Genomic DNA, 20,464 nt, shown 5'->3' with positions numbered 1-20,464 from the left:
TGGTGATGGGGGCAGATGTGATCATAGAGGCTCATAACGTTCTGGAGGGTTATATGGTTACGGGGGTTCCTGTGATGATGGGAGATTATACAGTTATGGGGGCCCATACAGTTAGGATGGACTCTATGGTCATGGGGTCCATATGGTTGTGAGGGAATACAGGTTTAGGGGGATGGCGATGGGTAGGATTACCAGATAGTAACTGTGAAAAAACGGGATGGCGTGAGGGTGCGGGGGGATAATAGGCGCCTATCTAAGACAAAGTCCCAAAAAACAGTATTGTCACTTTAAAAATGGGACATCTGGTCATCCTAGCGATGGGGCCATTGTTATGTTAATGGAAGCTGTGGGCCATGTTAAACACAGCAGGTATATCCATGGGAACAGGAAGAACCAGGAAATGAGAGGCATGATACAGATTGACATCTGAGCTCATAGGCCAAACTTTGAGAAGTGGTGAGTACACTGAACTCAGTGTGAAATAATGAGCGAGCTGCATTTCATCAGCACCTCTGCAAAGATTCCTCATGTTTCCCATGTTAAACTCGATGGGTTTCCTCTATTGCTTCCCTAGTGATAGGTTTCTTCTGTTATCAGCACAATGGGCCTGATTCTCAACTACACGACAGTCAACGTAAACAAAATGTCTTGCGGTCCACCAGCGGATTGCCCTGATCGGCCACAACCCGAAGGTTGCCCACCCCTGGGCTAGGTGATCTCCTATCCATGAATATGGACGATCTCTATCTGCCTTTTAACTTTCTAACAGCAGCTGCATAATGGAGAAGCTTTTCGAACTTCTGCTTTTATTGTGCTTTTTTTCAGTTGAGAGAAGTACTTCCAAATGGTGGCAGATGGACTGGAGTGCCAAACTCTACAGCTGCAAGGAAGAACTCAGAGAACTGTGAGAAAGATACCATTTTGGAGCTGGGGATAGGATACGGCTCTCCATAAAATGATGGAAATCTAGTCTTCCTACTCTGCTTTCTTTCTTTATTCTCTATTCTGACAATTTCCTACTCCCCTTTATGTCTTATTCAAATATATACTACCTCATACTATTGGTCATCTGGTTTAATTGTTCTTCCATTCGTTATCTTTTCATATTACCAAAGGTTCAACCCACAGCATCTCATCCTTCACCAAGAATTCGCCATTTTCCTCTCTGCTGGGCTTCTTGCTGGGCTCACTCAACTGCATTGTCTTACAAGACCTCACTTTCTTGCCTGCTCATGGATGGAGAGATAGTTTCTGGCAGAGTACAGGTTCCAAGACTTAACTCAAACCCTTTGTACAAAATAGCACTGCTTCCTTTCCCTCTCCACCATCCCTCCCCTTGACTAATCAGCAAATCTGCTCTAGGCAGCGCTTTGACAATCCTTTGATAACAGCCACATATGCTACTGATGCCACCCATAACCACCAGCTGGCTCACACAATGTTAAGATGAAAGACAACTGAAGAGTGCAACATGCATATCACCCCCTGTGAGGCTGCAATTCATCCAAAGGAGGACTTACAAAGGCACTCAAGTTTGTGTAAGCAGAGTCAGGATGAGCTCTCCCCTGACCTCTGGTGGTGAATTATGGGAAGTGCGGAAAGAAGGCCAGGAAATGTGAACTCTCAAATATTTGCATGGGCACACCCAGCAAGGCAGCCTGGGATGGTTATTTTGACAGCTGGGCTCCCCAATTTCTTTGTTATTGGGGCAGGAGGAAAAGAAATGGGATGCCGCATTGTTTCCTACCTTTATTAAAAGGATTTGGCTACACTCAGACTCCGTGCTTGCGAGAGGGGAAGTATTGCCTCCTAGAGGCGCCCAGGGGGGTGTGGTATGTAAGTGTCCCAGGTCACTGGGTGGGGGCTCGAGCCGGTTATGCATTGTGTTATTGAAACGGAACCCCTGGATCCTGAACCTGGCACTTGTTGCTGCCAACTCAGAGGGGCAGAAGGGTTACATTTGTTTGGTAACTAATTAGGACCTCTCCCACAAAGAGTATCTCAGATCCTCCATGCAGTTCTAGGAACTCTATAAAAAGTGCTCACGACTCAGCACTCTTCTACACCTTTCTCCGGACTTTATCTCCTCGGTGATTCGGGTTCGTCCATCTTGACACAATTTCTTTCTAACCACACAGATATCACAGTAGAGCTTCTTTCAGTTTAAGACGGAGTCTTGCATGTACTCACTGTGATCTTTATCAGGGATCAGGGTGTTCTTCCTTAACTATCCTGTGTAATTATTCAGTTTCAAGGGCTGGTGGATTGATAGGAAACATATTTCCTGTTAACTGGATAAAGAATTAGGACATTTAAATCTTTTCAGTAACTTTAGAAAGTCCCTTAGCCATTTTTCACTTAGCTGGATTAGGAAAAAACTTTCCCAGGTTAGTCCGGAAAGGGTCAATTCGGTGGTCTTCTACTTGACTCTGAAGCAGCTATTACTCCTCAATACTGGAGAGAGAGAATGGATAAAGTTCTCAAGTGGTGTGATCCAATCTAGCAATTGCTATGTTCGCCTGAGCAGAAATACCCATTGAAGGTGCTTCTCCTCAGATGGTGTAATTTAGTGTAGCTGCAGGTCAGTGGACCTGAACCCATTTTAGCCCAGCTGAGGAGCTTGTCCTAAGTGATTTCTTTGGAGAAAAGCCAAATCTCTGTTGCTTCATCAGCAAGTTTTGGTGACTCCCAAGATTTGGAAACTCCAAGAGCCACCTTCTGACACCAGAATCGACTGGTTTGCACGCAGAGGTTAAATCCTCAAAGGAAAGGATGTGATTACCATGATCCCAGAAATGTTCTCTTTGATAAATATCTAAAATAGATCCAGAATGCCAGGTGTCCATCATTATTCCAATCAGTGTTTTTCAGACAAAGGGACACAAAGGGGCGAGTTGGCTGGGAAGTTTACTGTGAGTGGACAAGAGGTGTAGAAAGAGGATACAGGAACAAATAGATGACCACACCCATGCAGACTAAATGCACTCCTCCTCGCTCTCTCGGGCCCCATGCAAACCTCGCTACAGTTGTAACTGAGCTTTGAAGCCTTTCTTCCACCAGCACTTCTACCTTCTCTTACTCTAGTCCCTATTGTGTGTTGCAGGTTTACCTCCATCCCAGAAAGATGACTTTCTCCAGCCTGTGCTATCCAGAATGCGGGGTAGCCCAACCCAGTCCAGTTACTGACAGCTGCAACGAGCCATGCATTAGGCAGTGCCCTGACTCCGAAGTGGTGATCAAACCCTCACCGGTTGTTGTGACCCTCCCCGGACCAATTCTCAGTAATTTCCCTCAGCAGAGTGAAGTGGCAGCCATAGGAGCTCCTGTGGTTGGAGCTGGTTTGGGGGGCTCATTCTGTTTGGGGGGATTGTACGGCTATGGAGGCCATTACGGAGGATTGTATGGTTTAGGGAGATTAGGTGGTTACAGGGGCCTTTACGGTTATGGGGGATTATTGGGCTATGGGGGACACTGCGGTTACCCAGGCCTTTATGGTTTCGGCGGTACGGATATGGGGATGTGGCCGTAGGACTCTTAGTGGATATTGTGGGCCATGTTAAAGCCAGCAGGAACATCCATGGAAGCAGGAAAAAAACAGGAAATGACGGGCAAGATACAGATTCACCTCTGAGCTTTTGGGCATGGCTTTCAGAAGTGCTGGGCAAACGTGGCTCCAGCTGAACTCAGTGGGTGCTGTGTGTGCTCAGCACCTTGGGCTGACAGCCGTGCTGCATTTCTAATGTTACGCTTTATGACTCTTTCTGCAAATGCTTTCCCATCCATGTGCGGATTCTTTTATTTGCATGTGGAACTGCAGTGGGTGCTGTAAGGGTGCTCAGCACCTTGGCTGACAGAGCCGTGCTGCATTTCTGGGATGTTGGGGACGCTCTTGCAGTCAGAAGAACATCTTATGCTGGTCAGATGAAACATTGGAAATCTCCTTCCACTGTGTGGCTGATTCCACACTTGCTTAAAAATTTGCTCACTGTGGAGCTCATCTCTGTTAAGCAGTCTGCAGCCCTGAGTACCTGTCCTGTTTTATCAAAGACTTAGACAGGTTTTCCCTTTGATTTCAACAGTGTGAGAAAGGGCAAACAGTGGCCAAAGCTAAGTACTGTGTCCACATCCCCTTTGTCCACATGTTGACTTTCTAATAGATTAGTCGACTTTACCAGTGCCCCAATTTATGTTCTTCTAGATGTCTGATAATTTTATTCTTTACTATTGTTTCAACAAATTTGCCCTGTACTGACATGAGACTTACCGGTCTGTAATTGCCAGGATCACTTCTAGAGCCCTTATTAAATATTGGCATTACATTAGCTATCTTCCAGTCATTGGGTACAGAAGCCGATTTAAAGAAAAGGTTACCAACCCTAGTTAATAGTTCCACAACTTCACATTTGAACTTCACAGAACTCTTGGGTGAATGCCATCTGGTCCCAGTGACTTGTTACTAAGTTTATCAATTAATTCCAAAACTCCTCTAGTGACACTTCAGTCTGTGACAGTTCCTGAGCTTTGTCACCTAGAAAGGCCGGCTCAGGTTTGGGAATCTCTTTAAGATCCTCAGCCATGAAGATTGAAGCAAAGAATTTGTTTAGTTTCTCCGCAATGACTTTATCATCTTCAAGCTCTCGATCATCCAGGGGCCCCACTGGTTGTTTAGCAGGCTTCCTGCGTCTGATGTACTTAAAAAACATTTTTGTTATTACCTCTGGAGTTTTTGGCTTCAGACTCCTCTTTGGCTTTCCTTATTACATTTTTACTCATAATTTGGCAGTGTTTATGCTCCTTTCTATTTACCTCATTAAGATTTGACTTCTACTTTTTAAAAGATGCCTTTTTCTCTCTCACTGCTTCTTTTACATGGTCGTTAAGCCATGGTGGCTCTTTTTTAGTTCTTTCACTGTGTTTCTTAATTTGGGGTATATATTTAAGTTGGGCCTCTATTATGGTGTCTTTAAATAGCGTCCATGAAGCTTTCAGGTATTTCACTTTAGTCACTATATGCAGTGATCCTTGGGTCTGTGAAGCATCCGGTGTGAAGAGAGCAGCCCGGTGTGAGGACACCCTGTCCCTGTCCTAAGTGTCCATGACAAGACTGCGGGTTGAGTCCCTCGGGAATTCTGGGCTCACCATTGTCGTGGTTACAAGGTGTCAGGGTTCCCTCCCATCTCTTAACTCCAAGGTACAGATGTGGGGACCTGCATGAAAGACCCGCTAAGCTTATATTCCACCAGCTTAGGTTAAAAGGCTCTTACATAAATTAAGTTGTCCTGGGATAAAAGGGAAGGTCCTTTCCTGGATTCAGAACTGGTTAAAAGACAGGGAACAAAGGGTAGGAATTAATGGTAAATTCTCTGAATGGAGAGGGGTAACGAGTGGTGTTCCCCAAGGGTCTGTCCTAGGACCAGCCCTATTCAACTTATTCATAAATGATCTGGAGAAAGGGGTAAAGAGTGAGGTGGCAAAGTTTGCAGATGCTACTAAAGTGCTCAAGATAGCTAGGACCAAAGCAGAGTGTGAAGAACTTCACAAAGATCTCCCCAAACTAGGTGATTGGGCAACAAACTGGCAAATGAAATGTAATGTGGCTAAATGCAAAGTAATGCACATTGGAAAAAGTCACCCCAACTATACATACAATATGATGGGGGCTAATTTAGCTACAACAAATCATGAAAAAGATCTTGGAGTCATCGTGGATAGTTCTCTGAAGACATCCCCCTGGTGTGCAGAGATGGTTAAAAAAGCCAACAGGATGTTAGGAATAATTAAAGAGGGGATAGAGAATAAGATGGAGAATATATTATTTCCCTTCTATAAATCGATGGTACGCCCACATCTTGAATACTGCGTATAGATGTGGTCTCCTCATCTCAAAAAAGATACAATGGCACTCGAGAAGGTTGAGAGAAGGGCAACTAAAAGGATTAGGGGTTTGGAACGGGTCTGTAAGGGTGCTGACTCATTCCTGCGGCACATCCTGCTGGTCTCTCAGGGAATTAGCTCATTCCAGTTCTGGAGTGCCCTCTTCAGGCCTCTCAGTGATCCGCCTGCCCTCTGGCCCCATGTCCCTCCCAGGACCCTGGTGCCCTGTTATCTGCGGTGCTGCCCCTGAGCACTACCCCCTTTCTCTCAGGGTCTCCCCACCCACTATCCCCACCTCACCTCAGTATCAGGCTACTGCCAGTCATCGTCTAGCCCCATGCCCTGGGGCAGACGGCAGTATCAGCCACTCATCAGTGGCAAGGTGGGGTTTGGACCTGCTGCCTTGGCCTACACCTGGGCTGCCTTCTGCAACCCCCAGTACTTGTTGCCCTTGTGCTAGGCCACAGTCTAGGACTTTCCAAGCTGCAGCTTCCCAGCTCCTCTGCCTTGCCCCAGCCCTGCTCCACTCAGGTACCCTGTCTAGCTCCCTGCAAGCAGGCCCTTCTCCTTCTACAGGCAGAGGCAGACTGGCTGGGCCTCTGGCTCACAGCCTTTTCTAGGGGCCAGCTGGGCCTGACTGGGGCATGGCCCCAGCTGAGCCTACTTTCCCCCAATCAGCCCAGGCTTTTAGAGCTGCAGCCCTCTGCAGGGCTGCTTTTCAACCCCTCAGGGCAGGAGCGGGTAACCACCCTGCCCCAGGGTCCCATGTGAGGAGAGCTTAAAGAGGCTAGGACTTTTCAGCTTGGAAAAGAGGAGACTGAAAGGGGATATGATAGAGGTGTATAAAATCATGAGTGACATGGAGAAAGTAGATAAGGAAAAGTTATTTACTTATTCCCATAGTACAAAAACTAGGGACCAGCAAATGAAATTAATGGGCAGCAGGTTTAAAAGAAATAAAAGGAAGTTCTTCTTCTCACAGTGCCCAGTCAACTTGTGGAACTCCTTGCCTGAGGAGGTTGTGAAGGCCAGGACTATAACGGGGTTTAAAAGAGAACTGGATAACCTACATGAATTTAAGTCCATTAATGGCTATCAGGCAGGATAGATAAGGAATGGTGTCCCTAGCCTCTGTTTGTCAGAGGGTGGGGATGGATGGCAGGAGAGAGATCACTTGATCATTACCTGTGAGGTACACTCCCTCTGGGGCACCTGGCATTGGCCACTGTCGGTAGAGGATACTGGGCTAGATGGACCTTTGGTCTGACCCAGTACGGCCGTTCTTGTGTTCATGTTCTTAACCAAATAGGTAACCAAGGTGAGCACACACCAAACCTTTGGGGTTTTAGGGCAGATTCTTAAAAACAGAACTTGATTATAAAGAAAAAAGTAGAAGAAGCACCTCTGTAAAATCAGAATGGAAGGTAATTTTACAGGGTGATAAGATTTAAAGCACAGAGGATTCCCCTCTAGACAAAACTTGAAAGTGACCAAAAAAAAACAGGAATAAACCTCCCTCTTAGCACAGTGAAAATTCACAAGCTAAAACAAAAGATAATCTAATGCATTTCCTTGCTATTACTTACTATTTCTATAATATCAGATGTATCATTTCAGTAGGAGCTTGGTCTCTCTCTTTGTCTCAGAGAGAACAACACCACACACAGCACAAAGGAAAAACCTTCCCTCTCAGATTTGAAAGTATCTTCTCCCCTTACCGGTCCTTTTGGTCAAGCATCAAGCAGGTTATCTGAGTTTCTTAACCCTTTACAGGTAAAGGAGGGATTTTATGCTACCCTTAGCTGTGTGTTCATGACACAAGGTCTCTGCCACACAGGAGAGTGGAAGGGGAGCCCTCAAGGTCAGGCAGCCACTGGATAAAGGGAGTGGGAGCGATGACTCAGATTCTCAGCTAGGCAATTCCACTGGGGGAGCTTATCAACCAGGAAAGTTCCCCATGATCTTGAGACTATCCCCTACTCATATAGAGGTTACATCCTACCAAGGAAACTAACATTATTAATGCTATCCCAGCCATCTTCTTAGAGACAGGATAATTTTTGGGACAAAGAGAGTAACAAGAATTCAAAAGAGCTCGTTAGGTCCCTCAATCCTTCTTTCTTGCTTTCTTTCAAGACATCTTGCTTCACAAACACGTGCAGTGACATTCCACACACCGTGCACAACAGCTGTAACAAGCCAGACATAAGGCGGTGCGCTGACTCTACAGTGCTGATCCAATCACCACTGTCATGTCCTTCCCAGGAGCAATTCTCAGCTCTTTCCCTCAGGAAAGCAGAGTGGAATCTTCGGGTGCAGCTGACACTGGAGGTGGCGATGGGGGCACATGTGCTGATAGAGGTTTCTAATGTTATGGAGGATTATACTGTAACCGGTGTGCCAGTGGTTATGGGAGATTATAGTGTTATGGAGGCCAATACGGTTAGGACGAGCTCCATGGTCACAGGGGCCTATATGGTTGTTGGGGAAAACAGGGCTGGGGGGATTGGGATGGGGTCATCGGGACCTAAATGGAAATTGTAAACCACATTGCGCCCACCAGGCATCTCCATGGGAACAGGAAGAAGCAGGAAATGAACGGTAAGATACAGATTCACCTCTGATCCCATAGGCCTGGCTTTGAGAAGGGTTGAGTGCACCAAACTCCATGTGAAATAATGAGAGAGGTGCATTTCATCAGCACCTCTGCAAACATTCCTCATGTTTGCCCTGTTACCCTTGATCGGTTTCGTCTAATGCCTTCCTGGTTATGGGTTTCCTCTGTTATCACCCCACCGGGCCTGATTCTCAACTACACAATGGGTATTACACCACACTGTGAAGTGCAAATGAGGCAGGGGCCATAAGGTGGATGTTACCTACATCTACCATGACTTGAGTGAGTGCCTCTTTCCCATGCCAGAGCACTGTCAAAAGGCTTTAGTGTCAATGAGAATTCAGCCTGGTGATCTCCTCTCCATGGATATGGACCGTTTCTTTCTAACTTTTGCCTTTCTAACAGCAGCTGCATAAAGTTAATGCAAAGGAGGTGTCAAGCAGACACATTGACTTTTATTTTTGAAACTGGGTTCTTTTGAAGAGTTGCATGTGTTTGGGGGAACTGAATGGGAAGAGGAAGGGAAGGGGAAGCGGAAGGGGGGCCAGGAACCACTATGGGTCAGGTCCACTGTTTATGTGGGCCTGACTCCCCGCCCCTCCTCTTACCCATCAGGCTCTACCCTCGTCTGGGCCAGAAGCAGGAGCAGGGTCAGAGTAAGAAGCACACAGGCAGCTGTGGGGAACCTTGAGCCCACCATCTGCCATGGATGGGGTGCGGGATCGAGGGCTACAGGCTGGGGTCTACTTTCAAGCCCCCCAACTCTGGCAGATGGGGGTGATGGGCTCCCTGTTCTGGCTCCAGCTTTGGTTTGGCCAGGGGGTGGGGCTTTGGGGAATAGGAGGGGCAGGAGTGGGACCACATTGGGGATGGGTCCTCGTAGCCCTTCCACTATTAGGAAGAGTCTGTTACCGTTGGCCTACAGTGAAGTATGTGATCTTGTGGCCACTTTTCTTTTCCTTATGAAAACCTGCAAAGACTCTCAGAGACTCTTAACACAAACCATATGATTGATCTTCTTGAAACTAAAGGGAACGTAAATGAAGAGAAAATGTGTCACTAAGTCTTTGCAAGAAAAGATTCTATCTACCAGGGCTTTGAAAATTACAACTGCAGAAGTGCCAGCAGCACAAGGAGGAATTTCATCCAACACGATTTTTAAGGAAGGAGGGAGGAACAAGGAGAACCAGAAGACTGATATTATGATGCAACAGAGTTTTTAATGCAAATGAAATTAGCAGTACACAGTTACAGAAAGAAATAATACAGAGCAGAAAGCATATATTTCCAGTGTTTCAAGAAGAGTTGTGACCCATCACATGCCTCAGTGGGGCTCATTTCAAACACGATGATCTGTTTGCTTTGTTGCAGCTGCAGAGATTGAGAAAGAAGTCCCCTTTGTAACCATTATAAGATCTTTGTCTTATTCCAGTTGGTGGGAAATGAGACGAAGCAAAATAGACTATGCAGCCTTTCCATTAGACATCTGGCCAGAGCAAAGATCAAGGTGAGGCACTAAAGGTACATACTGATGGAAAGGTAGAAAATGTGGTGCCTAAAAGGGACTTAAAGTGATACTAAACATAAACGCTGCCTATTTGAAGGCTGCTGTTCCTTCACCCTGCGGGGTCAGTGTAAACAGCCTGCGTGTAATTCAGAATGAGTCCACATGTGAAAGAGAGAATCAGCACGCGGGTGGGAAAGCCTTGGCAGAAAGAGTCCTAAAGCGTAACATTAGAAATGCAGCACGGCTGTCAGGCCAAGGTGCTGAGCACACAGAGCTCCCACTGGGTTCAGCTGGAGCCCTGTTTGCCCAGCACTTCTGAAAGCCATGCCCATAGGCTCAGGGGAGAATCTGTATCTTGCTGTTAAATTCCTGGTTCTTCCTTCTTTTATGGGTGTTCCTGCTGGGTTTAACATGGCCCACAATATCCACCAAGAGACCTACGGCCATATCCCCCATACCCCCATAATCCCCCGGAACCATAAAGGCCTGGGTAACCGCAGTGTCCCCCATAACCCAATAATCCCCCATAACCGTAAAGACCTGGGTAACCACAGTATCCCCCATGGCCCAATAATCCCCCATAACCATAATGGTCACTATAACCACCTAACCTCCCTAAACCATACAACCCTCCGTAAAGGCCTCCATGGCCACGCAATCCCCCCCAACCAAATGAGCCCCCCAAACCGGCTCCCACCACAGGTGCTCCTATGGCTGCTACTTCACTCTGCTGAGGGAAATTGCTGAGAATTGGTCCGGGGATGGTCACAACAACAGGTGAGGGTGTGATCACCACTTCAGAGTCAGGGCACTGCCTAACGCACGGCTCGTTGGAGCTGCCAGTAACTGGACTAGGCCGGGCCACCCCGCATTCTGGATACCACAGGCTGGAGACAGTCATCTTTCTGGGGTGGAGGTAAACCTGCAACACACAAGAGGGATGAGAGTAAAGAGAAGGTAGAAGTGCTGGTGGAAGAAAGGATTCAAAGCTCGGTTACAATGGTAGTGAGGTCAGCATGGGGCCCGAGAGAGAGAGGAGGAGTGGAGTTAGTTTCTTTGTATTTGTTCTTATTTGGTCTTTCTTCCTCTCTTGTCCATTTGTCCACTTGCAGTAAGCGTCCCTCCCAACCGGTCCCTTTGAGCCCCTCTCAATGACTTTGTCTGTAAAACACAGACTGGAATAAGAGAGACATGAAATTACATCATCTCAGGAGAAGCAGCTTCAATGGGTATTTCTGTTCAGGAGAACATAGGAATTACTCAACCGGAGCACTCCACTTGTCAACTTCATCTGTCTCTTGTCTCCAGTACTGAGGAGTAACAGCTACTATAGAATAAAGTAGAAGACTACTGAATTGGACCTTTCTGGACTAACCTAGGAAAGTTTCTTCCAAATCCACCTAAGTGAAAAAAGGTTAAGGGACTTTCTAAAGTTACTGAAAAGATTTCAGTGCCCTAAATCTATTTCCAGTTAATAGGTAATATGTTTTCAATTGTTCTTCAAGTCTCACCTTTAGCTTAAGCTCATGAATCCACCAGCGTCTGCAACTTACTAATGACACAAGATAGTTATGGAAGAACTCCGTGATCCCTGATAAAAATCACAGCGAGAACATGCAAGATTCCATCTTAATTGAAAAGAGGCCCTACTGTGATATTTCTGGGGTTAGAAAGAGATTGAGTGGAATTGGACTTACCCAGTTCACCAAGGAGATGAAGTCCAGAGAAGTGTTTAGAAGAGTGCTGTGTGGTGAGCACTTTTATACAGTTCCTAGGACTGCTTGTACGATCTGTGATGGTGTTTGTGGAGGAGGTCCTAATTAGTTACCAAACAAACTTGATTGCCTTCATAAATCCTCTTTTTGATGGAGCTGTTTTCCTCAGCGTTGGTGATTATTGGGCTAATCTCAGCCTCAGAGGGTGTGACATGCATGTTGCACTCTTCAGTTGTCTTTCATCTTAAAATTTTTTAAGCCAACTGCGTTTCTTTTTTCATTCCAATGACTTTATTGTTGCTGCAATGAGAATGAAGGTCAAGGTGATTCTGAGCGGCATCAGTAGCACAAGTGGGTGTCATGCAAGGAATCCAGTTTGGTTCTTTCAATTCATGCTGGTCATGGTTAGGGGCACTGGGCAGTTCATTCTAAATGTTTCATTTTTCTCCATTCTCATCACCTCTGTTCCTAGCAGGTCAGATCCAATCCCCTTTGAATCAATGGGAATCATTCAATTGCCTCCAGTATATTTTCTGTCAGGACTCTAAGTCCGAAATTCACTCTTTGCCAGGGGGATAGTACAATGCCTATGAACAACAGGTGCCACAGGACTCTCCCTCTGAACAATGTTTGGTCCCATTTTAAACTTTCAAACTCGGTCTTAGCAGGGGCTTACGCCCTCACAGATTTTAATAAATACCAAATTCAAAACTACATTTGAATGAATATGAAATAGACCCAAAATGTGTGGCTTTAAATCATGACCTGATTAAGGGAATGACATGAAAGACCTTGGCCTATATTTTGTGTAAAGTGACTGTGTGACTCATTACAGAGGTGTCTAATCCCCACAACAATATATTGATATTCTAGGAACACAACCCTTTGCATGTGTGAAACACCAATGAGTGTTTGTGAGGGGCTTTGAAATCTTGAGTTCTGAGAATGCTGAAGAACTTCCAGCCTTAACATCCTCACTCTGTCTGTTTGATAGGCCTACAGAAAGAGATACATTGAGGTGACGGTCAGACACAGGGGTCAGTTGCAGAAACAGAAATACAACCCAGTATTTCTGATGCATCCTGCCACAGGCTGAGCTCTAGGTTGATCCCTGTTATAGCACGTTACAAGACAAGGTTAGTAACATGTCTGATTAAAAAATGTTTGCATCCTTGGATCTCAGCGTCAGGAATAAAAACCTGGCTAATATTGTGATCCACTTGAATGGTGGCTTTTTTATACTTGAGGATAATACTTCTCCAAAGGAATTACAAGTCTATCAATTTTCCAAAGGCGTAGTAACCTTGTAAATATTAAGTTGGGGTTTATTTTTGACTCTGCCAATAGCTTCCAGTCTGACCTTCACCTGAATGTGCCTCGATTTACCTCTGTAGCAAAAGCTATAATTGTAACTTTCAGGGTGGATTGTCTGAGGCTTCCTCTGATCTAAGCATTTCAAAGCACTTTTTACTGAGATTAGATCTTCCAACACTGAAGATTAGATTCACTTTAAAAATGCATGTCAAGGTCACAAATATCATTCCAGTGCTCAGTCTGTGTTTCCCAGCCTTTGAAATTGGGGCTCTTTGATTTTTGTTCCATGGAACTTTGCATTTTCTTTTTATATATATTTTAAAGTTTAAGGGATGGGGAGGGATAGCTCAGTGGTTTGAGCATTGGCCTGCTAAATCCAGCATTGTTAGTTCCCCCCTTGAGGGGGCCACTTAGAAATCTGGGGTAAAATCAGCACTTGATTCTGCTTGTGAAGACAGGGGGCTGGACTCAATGATCCTTTGGGGTCCCTTCCAGCTCTCTATATTTTTTGAAGGGTAGCTACTGAACCAGTGTAAAAGGGAACAGTTCCATCAACTTCAGATTGAAGGAACACACTTTATCTAGTCGAGGTTAGAGAAATCTTGTTGCAAGTGTCTCTCTTTGTGCATATTTGGCACCTCTACCCCCTAGTGCTCAAAGCTATGGGTGGTGTTTGAACCTCCAGCTGGGAGAGGTTAGCCCCTACCGCACCATTTCCACCAGAGGCCCCACCACTTCCACCCAAGGCCCTGCTGGAGCTAATCTCCCACCCCCTCCAAGCTGAGAGCCACCCCTCTTCCCCCCAGTGCAGACACCAACCCAGTCCTGCAGCTAGCCCCCTCAGCCTCAATGGAGTGCTGGTAGGGAGAGCAATGGGCAGCCCCAACCTCCTCAGCAGGGGAGGGTAAGGTGGGTGGCATGTGGCCCCAGCCCCAGAGTGCAGGAAGGCGGGTGGTGAGTGGCCCCTGCCCTAGAGCACTAGGGGGCTGGACTTGGATCTGGGAGGACTGGAGCCACGACTGGATGAAGGGAATGTCAGGGAAGGGAGTGGGGTCACGCTTGATTGTTTGGGAAGGCAACGCCTCCCCCCTGCCTATGCAACCCATCACCTATGCTCAAAGCCAACGAATAGGGAAACCAATGGAAACATCAGGTACTGCATCTCCACCCATGAGCAGCCAAGAGAAGTGGGTTTTGTGAGAGACTTCAGCTAATAAAGCAAAGGAAGAAGCACAGCACTGACAGTTAAGGATTCCTTCTTCAACAATCAGTGAGCTGTGGGATGAGACTGGATTAATTGGAAGTCTGACCAACCTAGTGCATCCTGCAAGACCCGTCTCCCACACAAAGATTTTCAGACAGACACAGAATGATTTTTAAATTGGAAAATACACCCCCAGCAGGATTTCTTCTAACTCGAGCAGCATTAAATGTCTTCCCTCAGTTGTAAAGCACAGACCATCACTGAAGTCTGGGGAACTCTACTGATGTCCGCTGGCTCAGTATCTGCCTCTTGAGCTTTGTAAAAGAATGTTTGCTAAAGAAAGGGAAATGCAAAGCTCCTTGTACCTCTTTCTGTAGGCCTATCAAACAGACAGAGTGAGGATGTTAAGGCTGGAAGTTCTTCAGCATTCTCAGAACTCAAGATTTCAAAGCCCCTCACAAACACTCCCTGGTGTTTCACACATGCAAAGGGTCGTGTTCCTAGAATATTAATATATTGTTGTGGGGATCAGACACCTCTGCAATGAGTCACACAGTCACTTTACGCAAACTATAGGCCAAGGTCTCTCATGTCATTCCCTTAATCAGATCATGATTTAAAGCCACATATTTTGGGTCTATTTCATAGTCATTCAAATGTAGTTTTTAATTTGGTATTTATGAAAATCTGTGAGGGCTTAAGTCCCTGCTAAGACCGAGTTTGAAGGTTTAAAATGGGACTAACATTGTTTATAAGGACAAAGAGTCCTGTGGTACCAATTGTTCATATAAATCATACTATCCCCTTGCCAAAGAGTGAATTTCAGACTTAAAGTCCCCACAGGAAACATACTGGAGGCAAAGGGGGGTACAAAGGGGATTGGATCTGACCTGCTAGGAATAGAGGTGGTGAGAATGGAGAAAAATGGCATATTTAGAATGAACTGCCCAATACCCCTAACCATGACCAACATGAACTGAAAGGACTAAATTGGATTCCTTTCATGACACCCACTTGTGCTTAGGGTGACCAGATGTCCTGATTTTATAGGAATAGTCCCGATTTTGGGGTCTTTTTCTTATATAATCTCCTATTACTCCCCACCACTTGTCCCAATTTTTCACACTTGCTGTCTGGTCACCCTACTTGTGCTACTGATGCCGCTCAGAATCGCCTTGAAATTCATTCTCATTGGAGCAACAATAAAGTCATTGGAATGACACAAGAAATGCAGTTGCCCTAAAAAAATTTAAGATGAAAGACAACTGAAGAGTGCAACATGCATGTCACACCCTCTGAGGCTGAGATTAGCCCAATAATCACCAACGCTGAGGAAAACAGCTCCATCAAAAAGAGGATTTATGAAGGCAATAAAGTTTGTTTGGTAACTAATTAGGACCTCCTCTTTTCATTTAAGATGGAATCATGCATGTTCTCACTGTGATTTTTATCAGAGATCATGGTGTTCTTCCATAATTATCTTGTGTCATTACTGAGTTGCAGACACTGGTGGATTCATGATCTGAAGCTAAAGGAGGGACTTTAAGAACAACATTTACAATTGGGGAAACATATTTCCTATTAATTGGAAATAGATTTAGGGCACTGAAATCTTTTCAGTAACTTTAGAAAGTCCCTTAGCCATTTTTCACTTAGGTGGATTTGGAAGAAACTTTCCCAGAAAGGCCCAATTCGGTGGTCTTCTACTTTATTCTGTAGCAGCTGTTACGCCTCAGTACTGGAGACAAGAGACAGATGAAGTTGACAAGTGGAGTGCTCCGGCTGAGTAATTCCTATGTTCTCCTGAACAGAAATACTCATTGAAGGTGCTTCTCTTCAGATGATGTAATTTTATGTCGCTCTTATTCCAGTCTGTGTTTTACAGACAAAGTCATTGAGAGAGGCTGAAAGGGGCTGGTTGGGAGAGAAGCTTACTGAAAGTGGACAAGTGGACAAGAGGCATAGAAAGACCAAATAGAAACAAATATATGAGCACAAACCAAGAGACTAACTTAGTGATCCCCAACCTTTTGTCTGGTGGACGCCAGACGAAGGACCACTGTGCTGGTGGAGCACCCGCCGAAATGCCGCCGAATTTTGGCAGCATTTTGGCGGCAACACCTCTCGATGACTCCACTTGCCGTTGACAAGCGACGTCATTGAGAGGCGTCACTCCCGAATTTCAGTGGGGACGCCTCGATGACGTCTCTTGCCATCGACAAGTGACGGCATCGAGAGTCGACGCCACCGAAATTAACGAGCGACATCTTTCGATGACCTCGCTTGTCAACAGCAAGTGATGTCATCAAGAGGCCTCACCGCTGAAATTCGGGGGCAAAGTCTCTCGATGACGTCACTTGTCAACGGCAAGTGGAGTCATCGAGAGGTGTTGCCGCCGAAATGTCCTCCTCCTCTCTCTCTCTGGCCCCATACTGACCTCACTACAATTGTAACTGAGCTTTGAAACCTTTCTTCCACCAGCACTTCTACCTTCTCTTTACTCTCATCCCTCTTGTGTGTTGCAAGTTGACCTCCACCCCAGAAAGATGACTTTCTCCAGCCTGTGCTATCCAGAATGCAGGGTGGCCCGGCCTAGTCCAGTTACTGGCAGCTCCAACGAGCCGTGCGTTAGGCACTGCCCTGACTCCGAAGTGGTGATCAGACCCTCACCGGTTGTTGTGACCCTCCTGTCATAAACAGATAGCTAAGGGTTAATGTCTCTTTCACCTGAAGCACCTGACCAGAGGACCAATCAGGAAACCGGATTTTTAGACCAATCAGGAAACCGGATTTTTTCAACTTTGGGTGGAGGGAATTGTGTGTCTAAGTCTTTGTGTTCTGCCTGCCTGCTTTCTCTGAGCTTTGGAGAAGTACTTTCTACTTTCTAGTCTTCTGTTTCTAAGTGTAAGGACAAAGAGATCAGATAGTAAGTTCTATGGTTTTCTTTTCTTTGGTATTTGCATGAATATAAGTGCTGGAGTGCTTTGATTTGTATTCTTTTTGAATAAGGCTGTTTATTCAATATTCTTTTAAGCAATTGACCCTGTGTTGTATCATCTTAATACAGAGAGACATTTGGATGTATTTTTCTTTCTTTTTATATAAAGCTTTCTTTTAAGACCTGTTGAAGTTTTTCTTTACTTCAGGGAAATTGAGTCTGTACTCACCAGGGAATTGGTGGGAGGAAGAAGTCAAGGGGAGATCTGTGTGTTGGATTGCTAGCCTGATTTTGCATTCCCTCTGGGGAATAGGAAAGTACTTTTTGTTTTCAGGATTGGGAACAGAGAGGGGAAGTCACTCTGTGTAGTTTCACAAAGCTTGTGTCTGTGTATCTCTCCAGGAGCACCTGGAGGGGGGAAGGGAAAAAGGATTATTTCCCTTTGTTGTGAGACTCAAGGGATTTGGGTCTTGGGGTCCCCAGGGAAGGTTTTTCAGAGGGACCAGAGTGCCCCAAAACACTCTAATTTTTTGGGTGGTGGCAGCAGGTACCAGGTCCAGGCTGGTGGCTAAGCTTCGAGGTTTTCATGCTAACCCCCATATTTTGGACGCTAAGGTCCAAATCTGGGACTAAGGTTATAACACCTCCCCGAATCAATTCTCAGCAATTTCCCACAACAAAGCGAAGTGGCAGCTGTAGGAGCACTTGTGGTGGGAGCCGGTTTGGGGGGCTCATTCGGTTTGGGAGGATTGTATGGCTATGGAGGCCATTATGGAGGTTTAGGGAGATTAGGTGGATACAGGGGCCCTTAGGGTTATGGGAGATTATTGGGCTATGGAGGACACTGCGGTTACCCAGGCCTTTATGGTTATGGGGGATTATGGGGATACAGGGGATATGGCCGCAGGTATCTTGGTGGATATTGTGGGCCATGTTAAACTCAGCAGGAACATCCATGGAAGAAGGAAGAACCAGGAAATGAACAACAAGATTCAGATTCACCCCTGATCTTTTGGGCATGGCTTTCAGAAGTGCTGGGCAAACAGGGCTCCAGCTGAACTCAGTGGGAGCTGTGTGTGCTCAGCACCTTGGGCTGACAGCCATGCTGCCTTTCTAATGTTACGCTTTGTGACTCTTTCTGCTAATGTTTTCCCAGCCATGTGCTGATTCTTTTATTTGCAGGCTGTTTACAGGGATCCCACAGTATGAAGGGAACAGCAACCTTAAGATAGGTATCATTTACATTTATTATAACTTTAAGTCCCTTGACAGGAAAAAGAGACCTTGCTGTCAAGGAGAATTAGGCCCCACATGTTCTTTCCTTTCCATCAATAAGTACTTTTAGCACCTCACTTTGACTTTAGCTATGGGCTAATGGAGAAGCTGCATAGTCCTCTGCTTTTATTTTGCTTTGTCTCATTTCCCACAGACTGGGGTAAAACAAGGAACTTAAAATGGTTACAAAGGAGACTTGTTTGTCGATCTCTGCAGCTCCACCAAAGCAAACAGAACATGAAATGTGCCCCACTGTGGCGTGTAATCGGTCATAGCCCTTCTTGAAACACTGGAAATACATTCTTTCTGCTCTGTAGTATTTCTTCCTGTAACTGTGTACTGCCAATTTCATTTGTATTAAAAACTCTGCTGCATCATAATATCAGTCTTCTGGTTCTCCTTGTTCCTCCCTCCTTGCTTAAAAATCGTGTTGAATGAAATTCCTCCCTATGTAGCCAGCAGCTCTGGGCACTTCTCTAGTTGCAATTTTCGGAGCCCTGGGTAGATAGAGTCTTTTCCTGCAAAGACTTAGAGACAGATTTTCACTTCATGTACATTTTCCCTTTAGTTTTAAGAAGACCAATCATACATTTTGCATTAGGAGTCTTTGCAGGACAGTGCCCCAGGTTTTCATAAAGAAAAGAAAAGTGGCCACGAGATCACATACTTAATGCAATGTTAACTGTAGACCAAGGGTGATGGATTCTTCCTATTAGTGGGAGGGCCACGAGGTCCCACCCCTCCATGGGCCCACTCCTGCCCCTCCTCTTCCCCCAAAGCCCTGCCCCCCGGCCAAACCGAAGCTGGAGCCAAGCCAGGGAGCCCAGGCCCCTCCACCTGCCAGGGCAGAGGGGACCTAGAGCAGCCCCCAGCCCATGTCCCTGATTCCTGGGCCCCCTACACATGGCTGGTGGACCATCCGCTGTTCCCCACCGCTGCCCGTGCAGCTCTCACCCTGAAGCGACTCCCACTTCTGGTCTTGACTGAGGGTGGAATCTCATGGGTTAGAGGAGGGGCAGTGGGCCGGGCTGGAACAAAAAGGGGACCACAACCCATAGTGGTTCCTGCCTCCCCCCACCCACCCCAAGTTTTGTACCAGAGGTCTTCTCATATCGCAAGCCCTGGTCCCAGACAGAGCTTGAGAGTGGAATGTGAGAAGTTCTGTGCTGCTCTCAGCTTTTACCCTTGGGACAGGGGGTTTGTTTATAAACAGAGGCAGGATGATTAATATAACAAAAGGCTTGTCATTAAATTAAACTAAGGATCATTATATCACAGGGGTAGCAGTGTTAGTCTGTATCCACAAAAACAATGAGGAGTCTGGTGGCACCTTAAAGACTAAAATATTTATTTGGGCATAAGCTTTTGTAGGTCAAAAACCCACTTTGTCAGATGCATGGAGTGAAATTTTCAGATTCAGGCATAAATATATATTGGCACATGAAGAGAATGGAGTAACCTTACAAGTGGAGAACCAGTGTTGAAAGCCAATTCAGTCAGGGCAGATGTAGTCCACTCCCAAGAAGTGATGAGGAGGTGTCAATACCAAGAGAAGGAAAATTGCTTTTGTTGAAGAATGGTTACATTTAAGTCTGTTATTGAGTGTCCAGGAAGACTGAAGTGTTCTCCTACTGGCTTTTGTACATTACCATTCCTGATGACTGATTTGTCTCCCTTTATCCTTTTACATAGACTCATAGACTCATAGACTCTAGGACTGGAAGGGACCTCGAGAGGTCATTGAGTCCAGTCCTCTGCCCTCATGGCAGGACCAAATACTGTCTAGACCATCCCTAATAGACATTTATCTAACCTACTCTTAAATATCTCCAGAGATGGAGATTCCACAACTTCCCTAGGCAATCTATTCCAGTGTTTAACTACCCTGACAGTTAGGAACTTTTTCCTAATGTCCAACCTAAATCTCCCTTGCTGCAGTTGAAGCCCATTGCTTCTTGTTCTATCATTGGAGTCTAAGGTGAACAAGTTTTCTCCCTCCTCCCGATGACACCCTTTTAGA

At 45.8% G+C, this 20,464-nt stretch overlaps 2 protein-coding genes and 1 long non-coding RNA gene across 11 annotated transcripts in view; 1 reads left to right on the top strand and 2 right to left on the bottom strand.

Annotated features, from left to right (window-relative positions):
- Positions 1-20,464, top strand: part of LOC127032899 (claw keratin-like) — a 196,501-nt gene that overhangs the window by 37,870 nt on the left and 138,167 nt on the right. For 4 of the 9 annotated variants that reach the window (XM_050920530.1, XM_050920539.1, XM_050920505.1 and 1 more), the window contains 2 exons: positions 826-1,538; positions 1,998-2,099. The exons of 2 other annotated variants lie outside the window; for them this stretch is intronic. The gene's annotated coding sequence lies outside the window, so the exon portion shown is untranslated. Of the gene's footprint in view, positions 1-6; positions 1,539-1,997; positions 2,100-20,464 lie in introns of those variants that run through there. 3 more of the 9 variants (XM_050920486.1, XM_050920514.1, XM_050920496.1) reach the window with 3 other exon arrangements.
- Positions 2,999-18,070, bottom strand: LOC127032978 (uncharacterized). The gene is made up of 3 exons (XR_007768989.1): positions 17,814-18,070; positions 16,722-16,915; positions 2,999-3,069 (listed from the first exon to the last, which is right to left on the bottom strand). It is a non-coding gene; the product is annotated as an uncharacterized LOC127032978 (long non-coding RNA).
- LOC127032805 (claw keratin-like) lies at positions 9,893-11,312 on the bottom strand. The gene has a single exon (XM_050920418.1). It carries the CDS (start codon positions 10,897-10,899, stop codon positions 10,405-10,407), a length of 495 nt encoding a protein of 164 aa, XP_050776375.1. The 5' UTR covers positions 10,900-11,312; the 3' UTR covers positions 9,893-10,404.

This window comes from Gopherus flavomarginatus, chromosome 1 (genome assembly GCF_025201925.1).
Source record: "Gopherus flavomarginatus isolate rGopFla2 chromosome 1, rGopFla2.mat.asm, whole genome shotgun sequence".
Lineage (NCBI taxonomy): Eukaryota > Metazoa > Chordata > Testudines > Testudinidae > Gopherus > Gopherus flavomarginatus.
The sequence above is the reverse complement of the archived record's forward strand: the minus strand, read 5'-3'. Positions and strand labels throughout refer to the sequence as shown.